This window comes from Xiphophorus couchianus, chromosome 14, assembly GCF_001444195.1.
Source record: "Xiphophorus couchianus chromosome 14, X_couchianus-1.0, whole genome shotgun sequence".
Taxonomy (NCBI): Eukaryota; Metazoa; Chordata; class Actinopteri; order Cyprinodontiformes; family Poeciliidae; genus Xiphophorus; species Xiphophorus couchianus.
Window position 1 is genome coordinate 16171798 of NC_040241.1, and position 27817 is coordinate 16199614.

At 38.6% G+C, this 27817-nt stretch overlaps 2 protein-coding genes and 1 non-coding gene across 5 annotated transcripts in view; 1 reads left to right on the forward strand and 2 right to left on the reverse strand.

Annotated features, from left to right (window-relative positions):
* Nucleotides 1–82: 82 nt before the first annotated feature.
* Nucleotides 83–7614, reverse strand: LOC114157428 (NACHT, LRR and PYD domains-containing protein 12-like). Its single transcript, XM_028038383.1, has 6 exons — nucleotides 7182–7614; nucleotides 4311–6024; nucleotides 3387–3470; nucleotides 3145–3228; nucleotides 2142–2219; nucleotides 83–2059 (listed from the first exon to the last, which is right to left on the reverse strand). The coding sequence occupies exons 1-6, from the start codon at nucleotides 7489–7491 to the stop codon at nucleotides 1741–1743; spliced, it is 2589 nt and encodes an 862-aa protein (XP_027894184.1). The 5' UTR covers nucleotides 7492–7614; the 3' UTR covers nucleotides 83–1740.
* On the forward strand, nucleotides 611–684 carry trnai-aau (transfer RNA isoleucine (anticodon AAU)). The gene has a single exon. It is a non-coding gene; the product is annotated as a tRNA-Ile (tRNA).
* A 235-nt stretch (nucleotides 7615–7849) lies between the features above and the next one.
* The window catches only part of adamtsl3 (ADAMTS-like 3), a 110727-nt gene continuing 90759 nt past the window's right edge, over nucleotides 7850–27817 (reverse strand). For 2 of the 3 annotated variants that reach the window (XM_028038379.1, XM_028038381.1), the window contains 12 exons: nucleotides 24611–24903; nucleotides 21681–21810; nucleotides 18696–18906; nucleotides 18417–18596; nucleotides 18179–18332; nucleotides 16996–18004; nucleotides 16789–16916; nucleotides 15352–15463; nucleotides 14248–14461; nucleotides 14057–14166; nucleotides 13745–13965; nucleotides 7850–10090 (listed from right to left, as the gene is read on the reverse strand). In XM_028038379.1, the coding sequence (XP_027894180.1) occupies nucleotides 9981–10090; nucleotides 13745–13965; nucleotides 14057–14166; nucleotides 14248–14461; nucleotides 15352–15463; nucleotides 16789–16916; nucleotides 16996–18004; nucleotides 18179–18332; nucleotides 18417–18596; nucleotides 18696–18906; nucleotides 21681–21810; nucleotides 24611–24903 (2872 nt within the window). In that variant the 3' untranslated portion in view covers nucleotides 7850–9980. The remainder of the gene's footprint in view (nucleotides 10091–13744; nucleotides 13966–14056; nucleotides 14167–14247; nucleotides 14462–15351; nucleotides 15464–16788; nucleotides 16917–16995; nucleotides 18005–18178; nucleotides 18333–18416; nucleotides 18597–18695; nucleotides 18907–21680; nucleotides 21811–24610; nucleotides 24904–27817) is intronic. The other variant, XM_028038380.1, reaches the window with a different exon arrangement.

Sequence of the window (27817 nt, forward strand, 5' to 3'; positions counted from 1 at the left end):
AGTTAAGTTTCCGGTTAGTGATTTCAAAATAAATGTCCAAGCTTACTATCTCGGGTGGTTGTAACAATTTTATTAATTAAATAATGATGTACATGCCAAAAATAAATAAATACATAAATACATACAATAAAATAATAAACAGCAGAAAGAAAAAAGAATAATATAATACGAAACATGAAATACCGTACTGCGGCTCTGAGTCAAAGTTTCACAACTTAAGCAAACCATTCGTGATGACAGCAAACAAAAATGTTACTCATGGCTTTTGGTTTAAATATCCCGACCCAATATTAGTGGCCGTCATTTGGCCACCCATTTGAAAACTTCTTAGAGGCACCCAGGTCAAAAACAATGAAAATAGTGTATTCACACAACTTTCCCTACAATCTGATTTAATTTGAGAAATGAGTAAAAGCACATCCGGTCGATGGGGAGGGAGCAGAGGTGCTGTTACTTTCAGGGAAATGTTGATATTTGGAAAACAGCATTAAGAAAACTATTCTGCTGGGGGTCAGGCGCAGAAACAATAAACAACAGAATAAAACACAAACCCATGAATAGCTATATGGGTAGGTATATATGTCTATGTTAGGGACGGGCCGGATATATGAGCCGGTTAGCTCAGTTGGTTAGAGCGTGGTGCTAATAACGCCAAGGTCGCGGGTTCGATCCCCGTACGGGCCATATTCTTTTTCAAATACTTTCCCATTGAGGTATTTCTGAATGTAGTTTGCGTCTTCCCCCTGGTTTGGTTGGCTTATAAATGATGCTTATAATCTTTCCCCTCAATCAAAAATTACATGGCTCATGCATAACATCACCCTCACCTCCCTGAAGTCAAAATGAAGTTGCTTGTAAAAAAATTAGTAAACCCCATACATGACCTTTAGCAGCAGTGACCTGAAGTAGTCATTTAAAAAAATTTTGTCACATCATTGTGGGGGATTTTTGGACTGCTCTTCCTTCAACATCACTTCTTTCCTTGCATACCCCAGTTTAGGTCATATATTGACAGAAGGGCTTATTTTTGATTATATGGTAATTTGGTCATAGTTAATTTAAGGGGTCACAACATGTTGCTGTATGAGAATGACAATTCATCAAGTTCAGCCATAATACTTGGCAGTTGGTATAAGGTGTTTGCTCATACGCTCTGTATGGTTTTCTCTAAATTTGATTCTGTGACTCAAGTTTTGTGATTCATTCAGATGCAACTTTGAAAACCAAAAATTGGTAGTACTGTAATCTTTTAAAACATTTTCCTCCTAACAATCCCTCCAAATAAGTTATACTTGTTCTGTCTTTTTCTAATTATGATGTCTTGAACTTTAAAATTTTTTATACTTACTGAAGCTTGTTGAATCTAATCTGGGTCTACATGTATAGAGACATTTAAATGTAATGTGTGTTATTACCTAATTGCTACTTTTCATTCTTAATCCCATGAAAGTAGCAAGGATGCGCTTACTTTTCCACATAGCTTTGCTTCAATGGTTTTTCTTTCTAAAAACCAAGGGGATTTTTAGTGTGTATTTTTGTAAACAATTTTAGAATCTGGGAAACTTTCCATTGTGACTGTGTATTGCTCCAATCCTATCTGGGTCATTTTGGCACATAAAAATTGTGGTTTTAGTGTTAATCATTAAAAGAGAAAATAATGACGTCGTTCCGTGTGCCATTCATTTTCCTTCTTTAGTCTTTCATGAAACAATTAGCAGGAAACAAAACGTTCTCACGTCTTCAGAGATTTAAAAGGCTGTCAAATTTTTGGAGTTTCTTGCACATATCATCGTCCGTGCAGGACTCTATCCGGCTCTTAATAAGCTGCGACAGCTGACTGTAGAAGGTCTTTGCCCAGTGGAGCTCCAGACAGCCACTTGACACGTTACAAACTTTGTGGAGTACCGTCAGTAGCTTCTCATTGCTGCTGACCTGGCAGCGCCTAAAAACCCAATCCCCCCACTCTTGCCACATTTGTTCATCTGTAAAATGAACTGTGATGCTCTCCTGGTTGCACAGGCTCTCCGACTCGGTCTCATACAAGTCGTTCCATATGACCCTGAAAGAAGAAGAGGAAATAAAAGAAAAAGCTTTAGAGTTCTGTACATTGAAGAAAAAAAAAAAGTTAAGCTCAAACTTACACAATTGTTTGCAGTGGATCAGGCGTCAAATCAGCGAGTGACAGCAGACCTCTGTGACTAACTCGGTTACCCTCCATCCTGTGGGAACAAATGATTAATTCATAGGTATTCATACACTTTTACATTGTTTAAGTTTTTTCACATTATAGCAGCGCATTCCTGTGTATTTTACTGTGATTTTCTTTTATGATAAACCAACACAAAGCATTGCATAATTCACAGTTTTCCATTTTTTCCTTCAAGTAGAAACTGCAAACGATATTGTGCCCAATTAGGTCCTGATGCCCGTTAATAAAATTGAGTCACTCGATTAGTAAAGAGAATCTGCCTGTATGTAATTTAATCTGAGGATAATCCAGTCGTTTTGTGAAGGCATCAGAGGTTTATTAGAGAAGATTAGTGAACAAACATCATCTTGAAGACCAAATAGCACACCAGACAGGTCAAGGATGAAGTGGTGGACAAATTTAAAGGAGGGTTAAGTTATAAATAATATTCTAAATAAAAGATGGAGTGCTATTTGATTCATTATCTGAACATGGGGAGACTATGGCACACTGAAACCTATCAGGATTCTGGCTAAATTTACAGGTCAGACAAGGACAGTTTTCAGATTGTTTAAAAACCATGTAAGTTTTCCTTCCATGTCACATTTGTCCTCCACTTTGTGCTGGTCTATCACTTGAAATCGCAATGAAATACAGTAAAATGTGGGAAAAACAAAATCAAAGATGTATGAATACTTTTTCAAGGCACTGTTAGCTACATGAAGTTTTAAATAGATCAGTAGAAACAACATGCAGATTCTGTTCCCTTTTCTCTGCGTCTCTTTGGCTATGAAAATATTCAATATTTTAATTGGACAGAAAAAAAAACAGAAGTTAAGGAAAAACAAGCCGTTACACGACATGCAATAGGATATTTCTCATTCTGTTAATCCGCTTTCACTTCTCTAAAATGCTTTGCATCATATTGTGTTTCAACCCTACAAGTTTTGCCTTACCACAATTCTTGAACCTTTTTTTTCACCCGAATCGAAGTGCAAAGAGCTTGTAGTTCATCGTCACCGATGTTTGTCCATCCAAGCCTAAAATAAAAGAACAGAAAGAGTGACATTGTTTGAGTGAGACCCTGTTAATGAATTAATTCAGTCAGAAAAGTTTTTGTTAGTGGTTACTGTTTGAAATTATGAGAAAATTAATTCAAATATAGTAGTGAGCCGTGTCTGGATGAATGAAATCTTACCCAAGGTAGGCGAGATTTTCTGAGATCTTCACCACATCTGCAATTACCTGAACCGCATCCATGTCTAAATTATTTTCTCCAAGCCTTTGGAATAAAGAGAGTTCATTAGTGGAGTAGCAAGTGTACATGTTTTGACATGTGGAAATAAATATAATGCCTTGCAAAACACATTCTCACCCCTTAAACATTTTCATTTTTTTGTCACATTGTAACCACAAACTTTAAGGTATTTAGTTGGAACTTTGTGTGACAGATCAAAACAAAATATTGCATGTGAAATGGAAGGAGAATGGAAGGAAAATGGTAGTCAAAAGGTTTTATGAATAAAAAGTGGGATATGTTTTTTATTGTGCCCCCTCTTCTCTGATTACCCTTAACCAAATCTAGTGCAGTCATCAGTGGTAGTCTAATAAGTTTGATTTATGTTTTTCTGAGCTCTGCCGTGTCTCCTGTAAACTTTCTTCTTGCTTCTCTTCCACAGAGGCAACGTTTGTGGCATGCACAAGTATTGGTTGCTCTGTCTACAGCTCAGGATATTGTTCTATAAGCTAACTTTGCATTTAACTTGTTCAAAACACTTTGGTTTTTGTGGCCTCTCAGCTGTGTTCCTTGATCTTTATGCTAATTCTTACTCGCTAATGTTCCCTAACAAATATCTGAGTCCTTCCCAGTGGAGCTCAATTCATACTGACTATAAATTACACACAGAAGTACCAATAACTGATAAGGTGACTTCTGAATACTTTGAATAATTGGTTCCACTGGAGTTTACCTGGTAGTGTCAGAAAAAAGGGGGTTGAAAATAAATTCAAGAGGTTTTCTGGGATCTGAATGTGGCAAAAAGTGGAAAACTTCAAGGGGGGAAAGATGCATTTACATAACCTTCAGCAGTTGCAGGTGAGCTAAATTTCACCTGGCACTCACCACAGTCTCTGACATCTATGCAGAAATGGTTGAATGTTGCTCAAAGAGTCACAGTTCACTCCAGTCGCTGTAAGATCCAGTTCTGATAGTATTTTGCCTTCTGTGAGGGTTAGGAAATACTTTATGGCATTATGGTCCATTTGAGCAAGTGTTTCGTCGCTGACATTTACTCTAAGTAATTCTGGGAGCACTGGTAGGGTCATTGAGGGGTCCTGTTGCTCAAACAAACAATGTAAGCAGTTCAGAATATGGGCTCCGTTCTCACAAAGCACTGCAAGATCTGTTGTGATCTTCTGACGGTACATCTCTACTTTTTCCTTCTGGCAATGAAGTCCCACTTGTCTTGACAGAAAATTAGAATTCCGATCTGAGAGGATTCCAGACAGGAAGCGGCTGAAGAGGTCCAAGTGTCCATTGTTTTGGTTGTCACTGCTCTGCATTGCATCAGGCAATGGTTGATCCGTCACAGCGCAGTAAAGAGCAGCAAAGAACTCCTGAACAGTGAGGTGAGCAAAGGAGAAAACCTCTTCAGTGCAGCCGGGCTCTTGTGCAACTGTCGTATCAAGGAAGGTACTAACCATGCTGCATCCCTCTAGCCCAGCCACATCTTGGTCGCTGCTGTAGAAGAGTGTTTGATGCTCCATTAGCTTCTTAAAGGCAAGTCGACCCAGCTTCAACACAATATCAGACAGCTGCTGGATGGTTTTTACTCCTTGGTCTTCAGGACATGTCTTAGTTCTGGACTGGGTGTGAGAACGAAGCAAGGCCACCAGATATTGCACGTAAATATCCGTCATGGTCTTTGGGCTTTCCCCACAAAGATCTTTGCTCTCATTGAGGATGCAGCACACAATGGAGCAGAAAGCAGGAATATAGCATAGTGTCAGCATTAGTTCATTTGCTGACACCATTGAAAACATTCTGTCAGCCACAGTAGCATCCTGGAAATACCTCAGGAAGAAGTCTTGAACTTCATTTATGGAGAATCCGGCAATAAGCACATAGCGGTCGATGCATCCAACAGGGATGTGGTTGATAGCTGTAGGCCGGCTTGTGAGCATGACAGAGGCATTGGGTAGCAGCTCACCCTGCAACAAACTCCCCAAAATTTCATTCACCTCTGCATCCTCCTCTGGCTCAGACACAAATACGTCAACGTCGCAGCTCCGGTAGTGTCTGAACTCGTCAAATCCATCTAGGATAATTAGGAGTTTGTCATCGTTAGCTAAGATGTAATCCAGTTCTTTAGAAAGGTGCCTATTCTTACGAAGTACCAACTCTCTGAAGTTTGTGGGCTTGTCAATAAGATTTAAATCTCTAAAGCTCATGTGAATAACAAAGTCAAATCCCAGGTGGTCCTTGTTCTGCCCAAAATCAAAGAGAATTTTCTGCACCAGAACCGTTTTGCCAATTCCCGCCACCCCTGTCACCAGCACTTTCTTTATTGGACGTTTTTCATTTGTTCTCGAAAACAGTTCAGCTGGTGCAATTTTCCTTTGCAGCCCTGATTTATGTTGTAGAGACAATCTCTTTTGTCCAAAAGCCAGTACCTCGTGTCTCTTAATCTCTAAGGCCTGGTGTCCATCCACTAATAGGAGGTTGACGTAATGTTCAGAAAAGAGGATTTTGTCTCCATGCCTACTATTGTAGAAAAGCATGCTCTCACTCCTGCGCCTCAGTACATCTTTGTGCTTTTGTTGCATCTTCTTGTACTCTGCAGTGGCAAAAAAGGTAAATTGTAAATTTAATTAATTGCTATGGAGGCATATTTGGTGCAAAAGTATTAAAGATTGCAAAGTCACAGAGAAAACATATGAGTTTTGTAATAATATATTCAGTTTTCAGTCTTTAAGAAATACAAAACAGTTTCGCCTCTTCAAATTCATAAGTAGACAAATTATGTTCTTAGAGTCAACAGTTTAAAAAAACCTTACATTACATCTACAGTTTTGCCCCACTTGAAACAAAACAAATAAATCCACATCCAAATGACTTATCACTCACAGACACAAAACCACTTTCACACCTTCAGTAAATCTGTAGAGCAGGTACACAGGTTCTGTTGTGCAAGTCACAAAATACAAAATTCCTGCTCTAATAGTTTTGCACCGCTCGGTCCAGCACATTTAGAGCAAAATTAATTAACACACCTGTATTAACATCTTCACAGAGACAGGTTTTATCAGATTTTTTTTTCCAGTGAATGCAAAGTGAATGGCAGTGAATGGCCGAAACCCTGCCATAATAAACAAAAAATGAAGGCTTGAAAACTTCAGTCTGTGCATAATTCATCTATTTCACTTAAGCTACTGAAATAAATGAGCTTTTCAATAATATTCTAATTTATTACGCTATAATTTTAATGTGATATTAAAGTACAAGCTTTGCTTCGACTTAGATAAAGAAAATGTTAATGTAGAGAATAACTGGTGATAAGAAAAAAAACGGGGCCGATTAAAGGCAACAGTGTTTAAAAATTAAAATGAGTTGAGAAGTTAATTGAAAGAACCGTGTAAAGTCACAAACAATGTGTGTTAAATGGTATGTGATTGCTGAAGTTTTACCAGCTATTTGTTTGCCCAATACTAACAACCAATTTGGACCTGAAAGGGTATCAACCAAACAAATGGACATTAGTACAATGAAATCTGTTAGTTGCCTTTTCTAAAAAATAGAATCAGCATGTTTTCTTTTGCAGAAAAAAAGTGAAGGCTAACCACATAAGGTAGTAAGTAGCAGCTTTAGTGGATGCGCCCCATGTTAATTATATTTAAATAAAGGTATTAAGCTACATTTCAGCCTATTCAAAACTAGGAAAAATCATTGTAAATCATGTCACTTCACATTTTCCCAGTTAAAAATTTCCCAAACCTGAGGTTGGAACTTGAGGTGCATTCTTGGAGAGCTGCCGATGACTTCTAACAGACAAGAAAACTTTCGCTGCTTCCTCCCCTTTGCACTCCAGGATATCCAACACCTTCCGCACTCTGGCCCGGGGCCCCGGCTGACACAGCACTTCCTCCTGGTCATCCCGAGTGAAGGCTTTCTGATCCACTAGCTCTTCTATCAGGGAGTCGATCTGTCCTTCCAGTTCATCCACCAGGGAAACACGCAGCACTCTCACTGCAGTCAGGCAGGAGTTGGAAGCGTCGATTTCCACCATGGCTGATGTGAAAAGCATCCGCGGGACGGCCCGGTTCTAATCATCTGATGGTTGCTGTTTCTGATGAAGCTGGTGTGTTGATATTTTCTCAACTGTCTGAGAGACAGATGGCTGGATATTTTTAAACAGCAGAAATAGGAAGTAGAAGTACCGCTGACATAATGAATGTGAAAATGATGACAGCAACATGTTGAAAGACTTGTTTATCCGGTTTATGTTTTTTGTTGTTGTTGTTTTTAAAAGCAAATCTGATGCATATGTTTTGGATCAGGGTTCCAGGTAAGACAGGTAAAACTTTTTCTGCTCTAAAATTCACTTGAACTCAATCATGCAGACACAATTTTTATTATTAGAGAGAAAGAGACACACACTCAAATTTTAAAAAGGAACGTATTTTTGCTTTATTTTGCAACAAAATAATAAGTAACACAAAGAGTCACCAGCAGAGGTTCCCCCTGCATGCACAAGAATACAATCAGTGGGAATAAATCAACGTCATAAAGCAACAACCCAGAAAAAAAAAATGTAGATGAAAGCTCATGAAAATAAATAATACAAAAAAAATGAACAAAAATATGTACACAACTTAAGACCATGAGCAACATTTAGTGACGTTTTTCTCTAGTTACATAAAAAAAATATCCACACCTCATTCAATGACCCAGCAGTTCCTGCCGAGCCCCTGTAAATGATGATTCATTTTGTATCCACAAAGCTAAAAGTGCAAACCCTGCTTATCAACAACTTCTATGAAACTGTGGTTAACTATTAACAGTTTCTACAAGTTCCCATCAGTAATAACCAGCAACACTTCACATTATTGACATGTCAGTGTGACGTCATTTTCAAATGTCCACAAATTAAGAGTGAAACCTGATTAAGAGTTCACAAATGTTAGATACTTTTCAGAAAAAGTGAAATCCGTTAACTTGTTTGTATGACATACAGGACCCTTCGCATTTATTAGCACTCCAGTTGAAGAAGTGCAACGTGTAAATTGAAAACCATTTATTTGTTTATTGCTCTGATTATTGATGTAGACATGTTCCGAGTGGCAGTTATTTGTTTTTCATAGGTTTTTGATATCTTTTCTTACTTACTGTGATCAAAACAAACATTTTTTATTGCCTTTCCCATTTTGAAGAGTACACAATAGTAGTATTGTCATTTTTGTACTTCAGAGACAGGAAATATTTGGCCATTATTTAAAAACTACCTAGACATGTAAATAAACTCAAAGTAGACGCTTAAAAAATGCTTCAAAAAATTATTCTTAAATTGATATGGGTGCTACCTAGTGATTTTCTCAAACACCTTTATTTCAAAACAGAAAAAAATGTACTCAAATTAAAAGTTGGAATTTTTTTTTATCAGCTAAATTTCACGTCTTTTCCGATGTAGCCAATAAACACGGAGGGCGCTGTAAGAAGGGAATTTCTATGTTTAGACAAACACTTTAGTGGTTAAAGGAACATTTTGAACAACTTTTCATTAAAACATATAAACAATTTTACTCTAAGAATAAAATAAAGAAAAAAAAACTTTGCAAGCCATGTTTTTAACAAGGACTTTGATGAGTTAATAGTGCAAAATACGTGTATTTTGTCTTAAAAAACATTTGTTCGCTTTAGTCCCATGTATAGCCCTTAGTGCAAACCTCTGCAGGGGATCACTTTTTATTGCTCCACTTTCTATTTTGCAGGATTCACATGAAATCCTGCTAACAGATGGTCACCCAAAAAGATAGAAAGGGTTATAATTTAATTCACAGATGGTTGAAACTAATTACATTGTCATATATTTGCTTTATTTCCAATTTATTAGAAGCATCACACTGTTTTATTTTTAAACAAAAGCATCCTCACATTAAGTTGACAAGACAGCATACCACTTAAGCTAATCAGTAAGCTAATGGGTTTGCTGGTAATTCTTGACAGTGAGGTAATATAAAAAGTTAAATATAAAGACAGTTGTGTGAAAACTGGTGGTCTGTATAAAATCAGCCATATTTCCACTGCTTGTCTTTGGTGCAGTAAGAAAATTCATTAAACTGACAACAGTTTAATCACTAGGTGGATGGGTCATTAGTCAGTGCATCGCTGTCTGTAGTTCCTCTTTCAGGGACAATGTTATCCCCTCCTATTGCTATTTTTCACAATAGCAATAGGAGGTTTGCACAACTTCAGAGGAAATCTGTTAGTGTGACCTTTACCGTTTTAAAAAACAGACAAAAGTAGGAAGAATTGAAACTGAAGCTTTCATTTAAGGCCGTCCATCTTTCGTAAGCTTTCAAATTCAAACCAAGCACATGACATCCTCAAGGCGGAATAGTCACCCTCACTCTGGGCATGAGACAAACATTCCTCACCCACTCAGCAACTCTCATCTGAGACGGACCACAGAAGAAACGGCTGTGGGTGTCGAGTTCCCCCCATTTTAGGACCAATCCAATCCCCCCGACCTGTCCGAGTTCTCCACACGCCTCGTCCCACCACGTCCCCCGTCCCTCAGGTTTTCCTGCAGGAGTGGCAGCAGCGGCTCTTGAATTGCTGCAGGGGGCAGAGCTCCAGCTGGCGGACCCTCTCGCAGTACCTCGTGCTGTCACGGCACTCCTCTGCTGGAATACACAGCGGAAAACAATTATTGCTCATCATTACGCAATCAGGAGCAGCAGGAAAGACTTAAGTTTACGTACAGTTTCAGCTGCTAGAGCGAGGTCAGTTTGACTACTTTTTTCCAGTAAAGAGTGAAGTAATCATTTTAAAACTGCATTTTATATTTCTACATAACAGGTTCTTTGAAAAAAGAAGCTGGGGAAGAAAATATTTCTTCTTGCCACTTTTCACTAATGATCTGAAATAATTTCATTTTACTCTCGGTTTTGAAATTGTTTATTTGACCTTTCGCTTTCCAGGGTTGATTGATAACATAGCAGCCAACTATGAGTCTGTTTTATCCAATCCAACAACAGGTTCTGTCAGAATTGTTGCTTCTGACAAAACCAAAGTCAGAAGCAGGTGGAAACATTGAGGCAGGCACCTGCCTCGATCCTGAATTATCGAAGAAGCAGATAACGATTATAACAAAGCCTTGCAGGTGGCCACAAGCAGAAAGAGAAACCATGTGTAGCCCCTGGTTAAAAAAACCATGCACTTAAGGCCTGTAATATTTACAAAATATTTACAAGGTTGGTTTTATGTAAGAAAAAAAGGATAAGTGAGAAAGGCGGTTTTAATCTGAGTGATTATATACATGATGAAAAAAAAAAAGCCAAAACTTTTCTGGAGGTGACTTGTGTATTTACATAAGTGTTTTGTTTGATTAATCATCCCATTTGTTTAAAGACTATATTGAATATCCTACCTACGAAAGTAGTTTAGGTTAACGAGGGACAAGTGAACTCAACAGAGAAAAAAAAAACTGAACAATGGGATGATGGGAAGAGGAAAGGATAAGAGCGCGAGGGAGAGAAGAAGAAGAAGCTAATGGGGACCGCTGCTAATGTTTGCTGAGGTTGAGATGGGAGAAGGAACTGGATTGTTAGGGTACGTTCTGCACAAATAATCCTGCACACGGGGTGTGGGATATCTGCGAAAGAATTCTGCAGTGAAAAGCACGGAGGAAAACTGCGGCGGAATCAAGGAGAACTGCGGCTGATCCGAGGTGGCGAGAGGGACATGGCGACACTGATTTCAGCGCGACGGAGGAGTAGTCCTGCAACTCGGGTGGCAGAGTTTTAAAGGAAGTTGGGCTCGCGAAGCATCCTTCACGGAGAGAACGTCGGCTGAGCGAGCAGGTCGGAGTTGGTTCGTTGTTTAAACGGAGAAGAGGATCGTCGAAGCGACATTGATCTCTAGCTTCACCAGGCCTGCAACGAAACCTTAAGCCGGTACCGGACAGTGTGTGTGAGAGAGAGAGTATGGGCCCATGTGTAATATTGTGATTTTGAACTGTAAATTTTCTGTACATGTATGGAGTTCTATTGATAACAAAAATTGAATTCTGGTTGTAGTAAAGCAATAGTTAACAGTGAGGGATTTTCTTGAAAAATCACAAAGGTAAAACATAAGGGACTGAGAGAAAAAGTGCCTTATCTACTTTAGTTTTGTTTTAGGAAACATTTGTTGTGAGGGACTTGATAACCTCGTTCTCTGTTTAAGTTTTTGATTGTTTTGGGGATTTGTGGAGCGAAGGTTTTATTTTGCTTAAGCTCGTATTAAAAGAAACTGTTCAGGTAGCTGGTTGTCTGGAGTAATTTATGTTGCATCATAGGAGTGTATGATAATTGGAAGAGTAGGGAATTACTCTGTATTGGTAAACCTGTGTGGTATCTACCAGAACCATTCGAACCCAAATAGCCACCCCACCAGTGAGTTAAGTTCTTGTCCCGGTTACCAGTGGACGGAGCAGTGGGGTGCTACACATGGAACAGTGATAAACAGCCAAGAGTGGTTGAAAAGTAAAGGATCAAATACTAAGCAGCAACAGGTGAGAGAATAACACAAAGCTTAGCACCAAAATGTCTAATCACCCAACAGAATCCAAGTTTCAATCTGACCCAAACTTTCCACAGACAAGATAAGACGCTGATGTGGATGTTCAGAAAAATCCAAGAATCAGCAAAACTTAAGTCTGTTATGAAGTGGAACCTGCTGGAACAGAAGTGTCCTCTACTGGGGGAAGAACGTTTGACCTCAATGTAAAACTATCAAACTTTTCGAGCTAATGAAAATTAGCTTGAAATTTCAGCTACCTACATGGACAAATACCCTCTGAGGAAACCAAGACAAACATTGAGCTATTAGGCCACAGAGACAAGCAGTGCTGTATATTTCAAGTACACTGGGGAGGCAGTGCGATGAGGAGGGAAAGTTTTGCCACCAGTGTGAAATACACAAAGTGGAGGGAAAAATTACAACTCAAATCAGCAAATAAATTTCTGAAACCCAGAGCACAATGATCCCCAAAACACATCAAAACTGGCTTTGAAGTAGATCAAGTTAGCTAACAGCTAACTCTGAAAAATGTAAAAACTATGTTTCAAAGCTGGATTGATACCAGAAAACCAACAAATGCAAATTTATGCAACCAATCAACAGCAAAAAGCTACTCAATAATTTGCTAAACATTTGTTGGTGTCTATAAAAAGCATTCGGTTGAGATGACTGGAGAAACTCATACAACCAGTTGTTGTTTGCAAAATTCATTGAAAGTATTTAACTTAAAACCATCATTTCAAGGCCCTGAAGTCCAAGCATCTCTTCTGAATACAACATACGTTGGCATTTACAGTTCCTGTCAGAAATGCCAACATATGTGATTTTGAAACATTAAATGATTTTAGGAGTTTCACAAAGTTGACTTTGCATAACTTTGTTATTCTAATATGGATATTTCTGGATATGGATATTTTAACCATATTCTGTGGTTATAATATCCCTTCTAACCACAGAAGGGATATTCAGAGTCATAAACATAGTTCACAAACTCTTTCTTCTCACTACCATGGTGTATATTCTCAGTGAGAATCTAAAGGGAAACCCTTCACCCCTCCAACAGTTTAATATCAAACTTCCACAGAAAACCTTGTTAGATGTGAAAAAAACATGGAAAGTTTGAATTTTTTCATATTTTCTGGACAATTTTATAATAAAGAAAAACACTGAAAAATGTGACGTATGTTTAGCAACAAGCTCAGTATCTAGTAAATTATAGATTCAGTGGAAAATATGCATAACATTAGAAGTAATTGGTGAACCACTTTTGAGAAGGTGCGACAATAAATCATGACAAAATAGCCAAACATTTTGATTATAACCTCTCATCAACCGGTGTTGTCAGTGCAAAGGACGGTGAAAAATGGGGAAATGTGTCTTTTACTGAATTTATGACAAGAAAGTAAGCTAAATTCAAATAATATATGGTCCGATTTGGAGATAAATTGCAGAGCAGTAATGATATTCAATATCTGACTTACAAAGAGAACCAGAGGAGATAATTGCTGGAATCATAAACTGAATGACGAGTTAGGGTCCACGGAAACAGAGGCGAAGTTAGGTGTGTCCTGCTTGCAACTGCCCAGCACATGGAGTTTGTGTCTTTCAACATTTTAACAGCTTTAAATCCCACACTGCCATTCAACACTCTGTTTAACACTCTGTTTATTTAAAATGACTTTGAACTACATTTAGACTGAGAAAATTACTCTAAAATATTTCACAGCATGTTATCATTCAAAGATTATTAGTAAAAAAATAAAATAAAATCTCACCTCTGCCACAAGACAGCATATTGCAGCGCTGCCAGCTGGAAGGCCGAGGTCTCCACATGCAGTGGTGATCCCGTGTCGTCCTGCCCGTTCGACGGTGTTTGCAGGTCACCTGACGGGATTGGAAACCGTGTCGGCCGCAGGTGGCTGTGCACTGTGTCCATGGCCCCACGTACCAGTAAAGGAAGCACGCATCTGTGGAGCAGTTTCTCACTGAGCTGGGCCTAAAGCGGTAGATAGATAGGAGACATTACTTTATGTTTGAATAAAATCAGTTCTAAGAGAACATAGTCTTGTAACCTGAACTCCGTTTACCTCCTAAAACCTTGACACATCCTATAGGAAACTTTGGTACCATTCGTGTCTTTGCAGTGAACGTGCCGATGCTGCGTTGCCAAACTGGGTCCCACACACCGACCAAGACACTAAAATTACGTAAGATGAAAGTTTTGGCGACTTTCTTGGAAACTAATGAAAAAAAAGATGTGCTACATGGGAATACTCACTAGTCCCCAGGAACTTGTGATCCATCTGGCACAGGGCAAAATGTTGCATAACCTGCTACTAGATGGTTTCTTCCCATTTCTAAGGCAATGCCTGGTTTGTACTTCTCTTAAACTGGCCTCGGGACCCATCGTGCAACGAACACGTCTAGACTGGGATCCCCCACCGCAGGAGGCAGAGCATGGCGTCCATGTATCCACACGCCATCTAGCCAAGCTGAAAGGAAAATAGAAAATTTACAGATTGCTTGCACTTCTTCTCTTTTTTTAAAATTTGTCCCAAGTATATGTTTATATGCACAAAGAAAACAAATGAAGAGTAAACATAATATTTTCTATCTAGAAAACCGTGTGCTTAACAAACTGTACCTCCATATTCTATTACAATCATTACTGTATAATAATTTTGACGGAGCTGGATTGTATGTGATTGGCTCTGGATCTCAATATATGAGTCTGGAAAAGCTTGACTTGTGGTGCTTTATGATATTTATGTTGAACTGACTCTGTGTTATAAACTTTAGCTGAAAATTTGAAGTTCAGTAAACTGAACTGGAGTAAATGAACAAAAAATGAATGGCATTAAAGCAAACTGAACTGAATTCCACTGGACTGAATTGAATTGATTATAAATTTATTGAAGTTAATTGATATGAAATGAATGGAACTGAAATGAGCTAAATTAAATTGGGTTTAATTGAACTGAACTGCACTGAATTCATATGATTTGAACTTAATTGAATTTGACTAACTGAACTGAATTAAAATGAATTGATTTAAATTGAAATAATTACATGAGATGAAGCGAACTGAAGTGGAGTGAACTGAAAGAAAATCCTTTTGAACTGAACTGAAACAAATTTGATTCAATTTAATTCCAAAGTATTGTTTTTATGTTTTAGTAACTATATAAATGTTTCTTCAGCGTCCGTCCATCATATAATCATTTAATCTAAGGAAATTAAATCGAAATGAAATAAGCTGAACTAACTTATATTGAACCGACTGAATTCAATTTAAAAGTAGAGCACTTAACAAAATTGAGGTCAGTTAATGTGAATTAAATTGACAAGAAAGTCACTCAAACATGTAGTAACAGTAACCGACCTGAGGGGGCAGCCTTGTCCTGTGCAAAGGCCGTCTGACTGGCTGCTGTTTGTCCTCTCAACACAAGGTTGGTCAGTGTTGTTACCACGGAAACAGCTTCTTTCTTTACTACCTGGACAAATAATTAAACAGATTGAGATTTATTTTTTAAAGATCTACAAACCTGAAAGCAACAAACAGAACTAAGAATGTTATATGGAATGTAAAGTTTCTTATTTCTTTTAATTGAAAACAATACAACTTTATCTTTTTAACTCTTATATTTTTAATCTCTGACAGTCAGAGACAGCATTTTCCAAAATTCTTCTGGAAGCTGCTCCTACCCCCATCACGCCCACCACCCCCACCACTGTCTTCTTTAAAAAGCTCCTGAAAACCCCAATTACACCGCCTTTAATAGAATTTGAAGTAAAATATAAGGAAAATAAGGCTGAGCCATTTTTAAGCACTTTTAGACCTCTTTATCCCTTCCATTTAGATTAACTGGACGGGATATGCCGAGTTGATCTTCTTTGATACATTGCCTGGAATCTGTAATTGCTACCGCATGGGGAGGAAGAGTTCAGCAAAGTCAGAAAATCCTCAGTGGCGGCGCTTTGATGAGGATTCAGTAATTTTGTGACTGATCTTGCTTTTCAGAAGACAAAGGTCCACGCAGTTCAGAGACGACCCAAATTCTGACATGAAACCGGACATTCCCCATCACCGACTCAGCCAGATGTTAAGTGAAAGCTCAGTCAACGTGCGTGTCTGTGATCGCTCTTGTGTCTGTGCGTTTCTCAGCTGGAAGAAAGCTTTCCCAGAACCTCTAAGCCTGAACAACAAAAGAACAACACACATTACTGTAAACTGGACTACATTAATCTAGAAGAGTACAAACTGGACCTGACATTATGCCAATACTGACCTTATTATTTGTTTTCTTGGTTTCCAAAACTGTTCAGAGCAAAGTCAGAGTGATGGTTTTAGATATCCTTCTAGTACAAAAGTCCTATTAAGTTTGATTGTGTTGGAAAGGAACCTTTCAAGGGTCTTGCTACGCAGAATTTAGGAGAAAAAAAACAACCAAAATAAAAGAAAAAGCTTGAAAAATTTTCAGATTGGGTTTCTGCAAATTTCCAAAGGTTCTAGTCAACTTTAAACCAACATATACATTGCAAATATAAATTTTCACTGTGATTATAGAAGTTGTCAGGCTTGAATTGGAAATGACAAAGGACAGATGGACAGATGTTTTATATGATTAAGTACTCTAATCATTGTAATTCAACTGTGTTGCTGCTATCTTTTTATTTTCACAGTCATTCAGAAAAAAAAACTGAGAGAGCAACTGTTTCCAACCAAAGCTTGGCTGTTTGTCGCATAAAAAAAGTCAATGATTCATAGAATTTGTTTCTCTTTCCTGTGTGTAAATTAAAATCCAAAAAAGGCCTTTACTTGTAATCCGCAGCCAAGATGACAAAGATGTACTTCCATGACGATTTTTGGCAGTGCATGTGTACAGACCCTCGTCTTCTTTACCTGGAGACTGGATCGTCAGTGAGCCAGAGGCTGAAAGGCCAACTCTGTATTAAAAAAAAGACAAAATATCTGCAGCTTGCTGTAAAACTTGCATAAAAATTCCAAGTGAAAGTTAGTTCATACCTGTTATCAAAGTGCAACTGATTTCCATTTTTTGTCCACATTAGAGATGGTTGAGGGTTCCCGACAGGGTGACACCTCAACTCCAAAGTGGCAACTGGTTTCCGCAAGAAAACTGGTGTCCCAACATGAAAGACGACCTCAGACTGAGGCGATACAATGATCTTTTTAGGCCGTTGTATAAACTCTGGATGCCCAGCTCTTGAAATGTGGGTTTTGAGGTTTGGCTTGTAAAGGATTGGTCCATTTGTGGAGGATTCTGCACCATCTGATGGGTGAACGGTAGATTCATTGGCGTCTCCTTGTGTCACTGCAATTTCACTAAGGAACTCCATGATAAAATGTTCCCCTTGTTGTTCTCCAAAGCCTTCAGAGAGATTGCGTATGATCTCATCTAACTTGGTGCTGTCGGTAACAAGCATAGCCGGAACTGGAGAATCAGCGTTTGTCCTATCATTCTCCAGAGTCAACTTGTTCTTTTCACTTGAGTAAGGTTTGTCAGCAAGGTATTTTTTATTGTGGTAATAACCTTTAAGCGCCAGCATGCGCTCTACAAGGCTGTCATATTTATTGAGGGGTATGGGTAGCTCCTGCGTTGTGCCACTAGTTGAGGTTATATCTGGACGCATAGTCTTGTGTTGCCTACTTTTATTCACCCATGACTCAGGAACTGCAAGCTTTTTCTTGCTGCCAACGATGTGTAGGACAAAATGTTCTCGTGCAGAACCCGCAGTGCACGTGTAGACTCCAGCATCGGTTGGACGGACCTGCTGAATCTTCAAAAATCCTTGGGATTTTATGGAAAATTGAGAGCGGTTCACCAGGGGTTTCCCTCCTTTAAGCCACTGAATGTGGCCCTTACGGATGTTGCGTGTTGGGCAGCGAAGGATTAACGTCGTCCAGGGCATGAGGTATGCATAACCACCGACAACCAGCTGCAACTTCTTGGACTTCTTCCACTGGATGTAAACTTTCCTCTGGCCAAGTATGGTGGCATCAGGTTTCGGGGAGTCTGAGATGTAATTTGAAAATCGCATTAGTATTTCTGTAGAGTTTTGGGTGAGAATTACGTTATCACTACACAAAGACTGATTTACATTGTTGTTTAGTTTCAAGTACGCCTTTCATTTTGACATGCCAGAGCAGTAGCAACAACCTGAAAAGACCCAAACAATGTTTCCCTTACCTTCACAGTGCCTGAGAAAGCATGAGCGGATCCTGATGGGACGGGCTATCATGGAACAGTTTATTGAATTAATAATACTAAATTGTCCATTTTCTCCTTGCTTCCTGCAGACAGCTTGCAGAGTCTGAATGCCATTTCCACAGGTTACTGAACACTATATTCAAAAATTATGAAGCAAGTTAGGAGAAGGAGCACTTAGATAAGTTAAATAGTTACTTAAGGTCAGAGGAGTAGATACCTGAGACCAGTCAGCAGTGACCCAGTGAGGTGGGCAATCCTGCCTGCCACATGGACGCTGGTTATCAGGAGTCCTGGATGGACAAAAGGTGTCAGGAAGCTCGAGGATACTGCCATCTGCCAGCCTTTGTTTGCAAAACACTTGTCTTTTCTGGACTCCACCACCACAAGTCTGGGAGCACTGCAGAGACAATCATGCTGAGGTTATAGTGCAAAGTACAAGAAACATGGTCAGGATCAGGCACGTTTTATGGAAAGCACACAACATTATGTCTTTTACCTGGCCCCAGTCGCGTGTGTCCCATGTAGGAGGGCAGTCAAATCGGTTACAGGCTTGGAAAGGACTTGGTTTGGGCTTCTGACACATTTCGTCTTTTAAAACCGCAGAGTAGTTGCTGTTTGGAGAGGGTCGGTGAGTGCAGGTTACAGTCCGAGTCATCAGACCAACACCACACGTGGTAGAGCATGAGCTCCACTGCCCTGTTTCCCACCTGTGGAGATGATATTGAGCAGAAGGGATTTCTTTAAGGCTGAATACTGTCAACGTTTTGTAGAACTTTAAAGTTAACAATGCAACTTCTTCCCTTAAAGGTAATAGCTTGGTGACTGCTTGTGCAGGTGGGCATGGATTACACTAGCGGCCAAACAAATCTCTGTCTTTGCTCTGACCTATTAATGATCATATTTTCATTTTGGCTACATTAACCTACAGCTTATGTTAGCAAAGAGAACAGGGTGGAAACAAAAACAAGATGTTAATGTGATGTCAGTGAGGAATGACATCACTGACTTTTTTTTTCTAAAATGATATCGGATATAAATAAACGGGAACTATTTTACATCGAAAATGTGCATTTAGTTACAGCTGTTCATGTTGTGACCTAAAATAATGAAGTAATTAAGTTTCAATGGTGTGAACTGAACTAAGAACTAGTTCTTGTTGTGAACTGGCACAACATTGTCTAAAGTTGGCACAAGAACTCATATTAAAAGTAGCTTCCACATTTCAGTGGAAGACTGTTTGAGGTTGTACTTCCAGTACTCATTCCTGTTGCAGGATAATGGGCATCTGGTGATTAAAAAAATTAAAAGGAGAAAAGAGGAAATAGAAAATCGCTAAGAAATAATGGCAACAGCCCCTACCCAACAGCATTGAAATTAGCAATTGCTTTGTACCCACTTATTTGTAGTGCAAAATTTTAAATATTTACACTACTAAAACCTTAACTTGCTTATTTTACACTGTAACATATACTTTAAAACTTTATAGTTTGTTGCACTTTATAGTTTGTTTATAGTTTGTTGCTTATACTAAGCTATAATTTAGTAAAATGGTGTGGGATCTTGGATGACATAAAAGAAGGGGTATTTCCCCTTGGACCGCCTTGCTGCTGAAATGTGTTATACAAATAAATACATTTTATGGTTGTTTTTGGCTTTAGGGCCATGTTAGATGGAGTGCTGCTTTAAAAAGCCAGACTAAGTTATTTAAAACTGAAACCTTTACTTTTACATACAGTACATAGTCACGCCTGCGTGGACACAAATTATGTTGGAGCTCAGTTATTTATTTATTTTTTGACCTTATGTGAGTTTTACTCATGCATCAATATGTAAAATAATGGAAATTAAATTCATGAAAAGCAAAATGACACAAAATTCTCACAGTGTTCAATAATATCTATGTAGGTATTATGCAACAATTCATTTACATTTTTCAAGTGCACATGGGGAATAATCTAATGTTGCTGTCAATAGTTATTTTGAACTGGACCATAAGTTTGGCTTCACAGTTAACTTTGAATTTAGTCCAATTTTAGGGTGCAATCCGGCAACTTGCTATGGCTTTTGAGGTTTCCCATCCACCACTGCAGCAACGTTACTTTTGGTTTGACAGACTGAGTGATATTTCAAAACCTTGTGTTTATTTAAGAATCCAGGATCGAGAGGCGGAATGGGAATGAAAGTTGTTCATGGACCTGTACAAACTAAATCTAATGGCTGTTTCCCCTCAGAGGGAACACTATCCAAAGAGTGTAGCTTATTATGAGAGGGTGAGGGGGCATAAAGGAGGGAGCAAATGGCCAAAAGAAACAGGTCCAATGCAGCGTTTGTTGTGCGTGAAAACAAGACGAAAAGCTTGGAAAAACAGGCAAGGTCAGGCTGCAAGCCTCTGAGTTTTCGGACAAGAGTAAAAGTGGTGGAGCGGCTAACAATGTGCACGGTGTTAACTTGAAACATGTGGCCTGCCACAGAATCCGCGTACTGTTTAGCCAAGATTTAGATATGTTGAACAGCATGTGGCTTCACAGCTTAATATTTTAGTTAATTAACCTATTTTGTTTGAAGTGCAAAATCCGATTACAATTAAAAATGTCAAATATGTAATATCAACTTACCTCAATAAATATAAGAACATTTCAGATATGAGTAACAGTTTAATTTATTGTTTTGTTTTTGTAGGTGCAGGACTTTGGTTGCTTATCAAAGACTAACAGCTCATTCAAGCTTTTGAGAGTCTCAACCAAAGAGAAGCTTCCCTTCAATATTTCCAGTTGGATAAGTTGTAGAGTAACTTAACCTGACTTCACAAAATGAAATCTTCCAGATTTCTACAGCATCACATCTGGCAAAAATCCAGAAAGTTCTTCTGAGGACAGTTTTAATATTTCTTAGCTATGCTGCCGAACTACTGACCTCGGATCTCAGTGCATCAGATTCCAACCTTGTTTCTCAAGGCTTTAATTTCCTGTCAGAAGTGATTCGTCTCTGTCACTCTGCCTCAGCATCACCAAGATCCAAGTCATCTGAATTGTGATTTAATTGGCTCAGCTTTGGTTTTGGTTTGTAATTAGCTCAGCTAATTAGCTGATTGTGAATTCATGAACTGATTCACATGATGGTTTTTTTTTTTTGTTTAGCGTTTCTTCATTCTGGCTTTAAGTGGTTGCATGTGTTTGACGCTATAAAGCGCTGCAACTCAAGAAGAATGGCACACGAGCACCAAATGTTGCATATTTTGGAAGAACGTGCGCTTGGCAGGCTGCTAATGAGTACAAGATCCCAGTCCACTTCAGTTTTAATTAATATTTCTTTTCTTATATTGTGCCAAATCCCATTTTCCACAAAACAAGTAATTTCCTCTTTACTTTTATGGCATTCATTAAAGTCTAATTTGACGTTTGTGCACAAGCCATTACAAACAACTCTTAAAGCAACCTGGTGGTGGTGACCAAGCCTTCAGATTCGTGGAGTTTTACTGTACCTCGGTAGGCAGAGGTGGGTGTTACAGTCCTGGAGGAGCGGAGGGGGCCGACGGGAGCTCACACACAGGCTTTGGTCTGCGGCCTCCCTGGTCTGCTTGTTCAGGCAAATGATCACAGCTTCCTGCACACCTGCGTTTTGACAACATATAAAAGCATGAAGAGGAGCAAATATGCTGATTTTGAATTACTTTTCATGGCAAGGAATGCTGTTTTGCATATGTTAATAGTAAGTTACTTTATGTATGGAGGCACACATTTGGTGTGAGGTTTTCTCTTTCCCTCGTTCACTCTTTCTACAGATCTTACACACAAAAAGGAAGGTTTGACAGTTTCACTTTTTTGATGGCAGCATCTTTGACAATGATAGTTTGAACACAGGCTGGTGATTTTTCCTTGGTGTGTTAGCTCAGAAGTCAAATCTGTAAGTTATTTTAGAAAACCTCCCTTTACATCAAGCTAAGTTCAAGACTTTGTGCTTAAGTAGTCATAATGTGGGTCACCTGGACCAAAATGTGGTCCAGTCCAGATCTGCCTTTCACTGCGCTGATTATTTTATAGAAAGGTTGCTTGGAGTATGAAAGAAGTTGCATATTCAGGTTCCAATGGAAATGCAAAATGTATTTATCTCATAAAGAGTACAGACAGTCAAAAAAGCACAAGGAGTTAATAATTTTAAATGTGACTCATTAAAAATACTAAATATTTATGGCTTCAATTCCTAGGTATGATCAGCTCACAGTGATAATTATTCTAGACAAATCAATCCACCCATCCATCCATCCATCCATCCATCCATCCATCCATCCATCCATCCATCCATCCATCCATCCATCCATCCATCCCATCCCATCCCATCCATCCATTCAGTTCCTTGTTAACAATCAGTCTCGTGATAGTATTTGTTACAAATTTTCAACTCACTCCCAGGATTGATTTCATCATGGTGGCTATTGTTTACCCATATTAAAGCAATGTTCACTGAAAACTGAAGCAAACTTAGCAAAAATAACGGCCTGCATAATTTTTTCTCTTTGTCTGTAGTAATGTTGCATCTAAAAATATTTATGTTACTGTGACTACATCATGTTCTTTGCTGCTGTGCCTGTAGGCCATACTCCATTTACCTTTTTCCTTTTGAATACATAATAGTAGTTTTTTTTAAAGGTTTTTATTTAAAGTAAGCTCTGTTGTGAACCAAATGGCCTCATAGGTAAAACCTTGGAACTAAAGACGGTACAGTTTCTTTTTATTGTGTCTGTACTTGGAGCAGCAAGGATGACTGGAAATAAACTCTCTAGTGACAAAATCCAGGCATAAGAGTACCCTAAATACACAATGACATGGCTCAATTTTAAAAGAGTAATTTAAGATCATATTAAAAGTAATCCAATGCAAGCAAAGGAGTCTACAATAAAGGAGGCACTTCAAGCGCCACACTGGTGTGATGGTCCACAGAAGCACAGCCCTGGGGATGTGTTTTTGACATAAGATACGTCTCTGTAACCATCCTCAAATGCCCGCTACTTGAGTTTTGGGGAGTGTATGCACATACACACAGGCACTGGCAAATGCCTGTGTGCAGAAATAAATTTGTGACTATGCTGGATGTGGACATGGGGAGATTAAAGTAAGCCTTGGCTTGTGTTGACAGGATGTTTAGGGAAACCATTTCAGTGTGGGACGGCTTTTACTGCTGCTGTGAGCGATGAGGACTTATGACCTTTAATGTTAAATGTGGTGTTTACTTTCTCAAAGCCAATTTTGGCATGGCTTTAGTCATCTACTTTCTAATACTGCATCATTTGATGGTTCACTAAAATAAACCGGGCCACTTCAGAGACCCGAATGGAGTTTGTATGATTTATAGACAGCAGGAACAGCCCTGTACATTGGGTCACAATTATGATTCATAATAAAATTTTCAATAAAAACATCTTTCAACAACGTCTGAGTTTCAACTTGTTGTTTAAATAGTTCCTCATCCTCAAAGGATGAAGAGAGCATTTGTTCTACAATGATTTTTTGTTGGTTTTTTTTTACCAGTTATTTGTTATTTCTTACATTGTGTGTGAATTGTGAGACAGTTATTTTTTGTTTTTAAGCATATGCACTGACTGATGGCACTTTTTAAATTTCGTTGTTCTTGTGACAATAACAATAAAGATTTATCTTATCTTATCTTATTATCTATACAAGAAACATGGTGAGCCACAGAGAAGGACACAGGTAGGTAAGATGGATTCTCCTCACTGTCACTGTTGGAAACACGTGTTGCCACAGGGATATGAAACAATCTTGGTTTTAAGAAAAGGAACAAAGCTGAAGAATGAGGACAGAGCAAAATTCATACCATGGTTAAGACTGATGACTTGTACAGGGAGTAAACAACCAGATCATCAAAGTTATCATGAGTGTTGTGAAGATAAAATGCATTAGGTTTTAAAAAATATTTCTTTTGGGGTTGGTTTGTGATGTTGGTCTTTCTTTTTCTTTATTAACAAAAAGTTAATTAGCCCTTTTTTCCAAGGATGAGTACATTTTATTGAATACTTACTACTTTACTTAATAAATTCTAATAATTTTCTGGCACTCAATCTAAAGTAATGCTACAGAAAGTCATGTTTATGTAATGTTTATTGTAAAATCTGGATACATTTACTGACATTGAACATGTTACTAATTCCAACACACCAATTTTACTAATGTAAAAAACACTAATTTGTTTTACAACATTGACTAATATAGGAAATATTAGTCAATATTAATCAAATTTAGTTTTTATTCTCAGACTTTAGGGAATAAAAACCTAAACATTTTGATTGTTTGGGTTTTTTGGTGAGGGAGAGGCGTCAACCTTTGGTTAATAAAGTTTACTTTTTAATTTTTGTCCTGGTTGTTGTGCATCTTGGAGATAAATTAAGATCCGTACCTCCTCCACAGCTCTCTGAGCACTCCGTAAATCCCTCGTACTCCCAGTCAAGTACGTCCCCATCGCGTCGCGGCTCCTCCTCTTCTCTATTTTCGTCCCCATGACCGAGCTCTCCTGAGCAGGGTTTGCGATAACACGGCTGGACCAAGATGGGTTTTTCCCCCTCGCACTCGTCGTCAGGCAGGTCGGCAACAGTCTGGGAGAAAGACAGCAACACCTGGCACTTGACCGTCCGCTGCTGGGTCCCAGCTCCGCACGTTCTGCTGCAGGGCTGCCAGGGACCAGGAATGAAGCTGCAGGAGGATAACGCAGATGTAGAAAATATTTAACTCATTTCCTTCACAAATACCCATGGTTTATGCTTGTGCTACTAAGTTTTAAAAATGTAGCCCTGTTCTTGAGTGACATCGTCAAATATGGTCTTGGTTAAAGAGATTTCATGTGCATCTTTTTTCATATTTAAAAACAGGGAGAGGAAATCCTCAAACTCTAGTTTACAACAACTGGAGCTGGTGTAACAATAAGTGTAAAACTGAACCCCGCTTGGTCTTTAAATACATTTGGCTTTAGCAAAGTGTTGGGTTTGATTACAAGCTTTCATCTGCTAGAAGATCAAACAGACAAAAAATAAAAATAAAAAATCAGGCTACAAACTAAGCATCTATGTGTACATCTGGTGAATACAGAGATTTGTACCATTTCATTTAAGCTTCATGGGATTAAACAGCAGCTGGGCTACCTCTCTTTTGTTATATGGGTCTAAAATTACAGCACCGTGATTTGTAACGACATCCACTTTTGAAAGCAGTCTAATAAGTACAGATATTCATATAAAACCCATCTTCACTCTGGATTTACAAGAAGACTGATGTGAGAAGTCTCTCGGTGCCAAGTGTCCACGTCTCTTATAATAAAGAAGATCAAACATCTTTTTGTTAAGAGCCATGTGTTTCGACACAGACCATTTCCATAAATGTAACAGAAGCCGGCGCAATGTGATAACCCTGTCATTGATATCTATCATAGCCATTAATCTTGTTGAAAAGGAGCCTTTTAGTTTTAATTAGATTTCTCTCTGGAGTTATTTTTGGAGAGAAAACAGAAGCATTGCTGTGATTGAGAAGAAAAAGAAAATAAAGTGGAGCATTTACTGTAATTTCTACCCAAGCTATTGTCTAATAATCTGTTGTGGTAGTTAAAAGGATTCTGTGAGCATTTTTGCTACTAAGATCACTTCAGAGTGAGTATCAACCAGACGAGGAAAACAGATTCCTCCTCACTAACCACAACTTTAGTGTCGTTTTATATAATTGTCATTTTGCCACCATGAAAATGATGTCACACCAGAGTTGAGCATGTTCTGATTACAAGTTGGAAAACGGTGAGGTTTTGATTTGATGTTAACTGCTATTAGTAAAACAAGCTGTTCTCTGTGTTCAAACACAAATGGATCGTGTTAGTAAGTAGATACTGAATGTTATGGCTTAGTTTGTAGTTTATAAACATCCTTGCATTTGGCCAAATTGAAATAATCCAAACGCTTCTTGTCTTTAAGTGGAAATTTAGAAAATTCAGAAATAAACAAAATCAGGACGTTAAAAGAAAACACACCAGAGAACAAACCAGTATCCCTTCCATAGGCTACCAGTTTGATCGTTCTCTGAGAAAAGTTATCTGAACTTCTTGCTCTGCACTGAATAAATCTTCACTCTACAAACCCAAACTTGAGGTGGAGACTCTGAAATCCCTTATTTTGTCTCAGGAAACAATTGCATTGAGAATTGATGTGCCCCTGACATTTGGTCTTCTTTTTACACTTTTTCATAGATATTGGTACATTATAATGAGCTACATGCCAGCTTGTACCGTTGGTAGCATATTTGCCTTGGAACAAGAAGATATTGGGTCTTTCTGCATGGAGTTTGCATGTTCTCCTCATGCATGTGTTACGTGGGTTATCTAATAGTCCAAAAGCATGACTGTAAGGTTCATTGGTTTCTCTAAATTGTCCTTAGATGTGAGCATGTGTGTTTCTTTTAGTCGTGTGTTTCTCTATGTTGCCATGTAATAAACTGGAGATCTGTCCATTGCCCTTCTTTCCAAAGTTATTCTAAATTGCATTAAATGTGGTGCCTGGCTCAGTTATATCTGATTCAAGCTGCTGTCCTTTTCCCACAAAAAAGGTTTTAAATCCCAAGTTTTAATTTCTGGTTTACCTCAGAATACAGATTATTCAACTATTTGAGTGTGTATTTACACAACGAAAGCAGCTTCAGCTCGCGCGCAGGATTCCTCCCCCATTCGACCACAACACAAAAGCGCCACACTGTTTTATAAGATGCCTCAATAAAGAGCTCATAATAACAGTAAAAGCCGTCTCGTTACGAGCGTCCGGGGACTCGCTCTTGTTTGGACAAACGATCGAAATGAATCACTCGCAGTTAGAGCTTGGAACATGAACAACAAAGTCAACATGCGAGCTCGCAGAAATGTTTATCTTCATGGGCTGTTAAAGCACATCTGTCAGTTCAAAAACAATCCCGCATTCATTTGTGGCAGGAAACAACAGATTTTTATTTTTTATTTTTTGTAATACCAGCCAAGGCCACACGTTAATTACATTGATTAAACATCCATCTTCAGAAATATTCTATAAACTGGTAGTAAAATAATATGTTTGGCCAGAATATGGAGAACAAATCGGTTTCACTTTTCTCGTGCCAGGAGTAAGTCCAAAATAGGAATTTCCTTCTCCTTCTTCCTACATCCGTAACAAGGCCCCATGTGGTATGCAGATATTTTTGTTGGATTGTGAGCGACCGTGCATTATGCAGAGTTATTTATGAGCTTTCTGACAAAAGAAATGTTTTTTTGTTTTTTTTTACATTGCAACAGAACAAAATCATATGCGCTGGCAGTGTCCCTCCACTCTTCGCTCGATCCAGATATGCCAACGTAAAAAACGTTCGAAACTCGTTGCTAATATAAATCTTGCGAAGGCGCTGCTCAGCATCCACATATCGTTCACGTTCGGGGGACAGAACATCTGGAAGATTGTGGGGTTTGCTGAGGTAATGCTGGAAGGAAGTGCAGGTTCTCAAAACGATGTTTGTTCTCCTTCACTCTCCGTTTCCCCTTTTACCCCAAATAACCTCCAGTTACATTCAAGACACACAGATTAGACACCCAGGAGGTATTTGCAGTCAC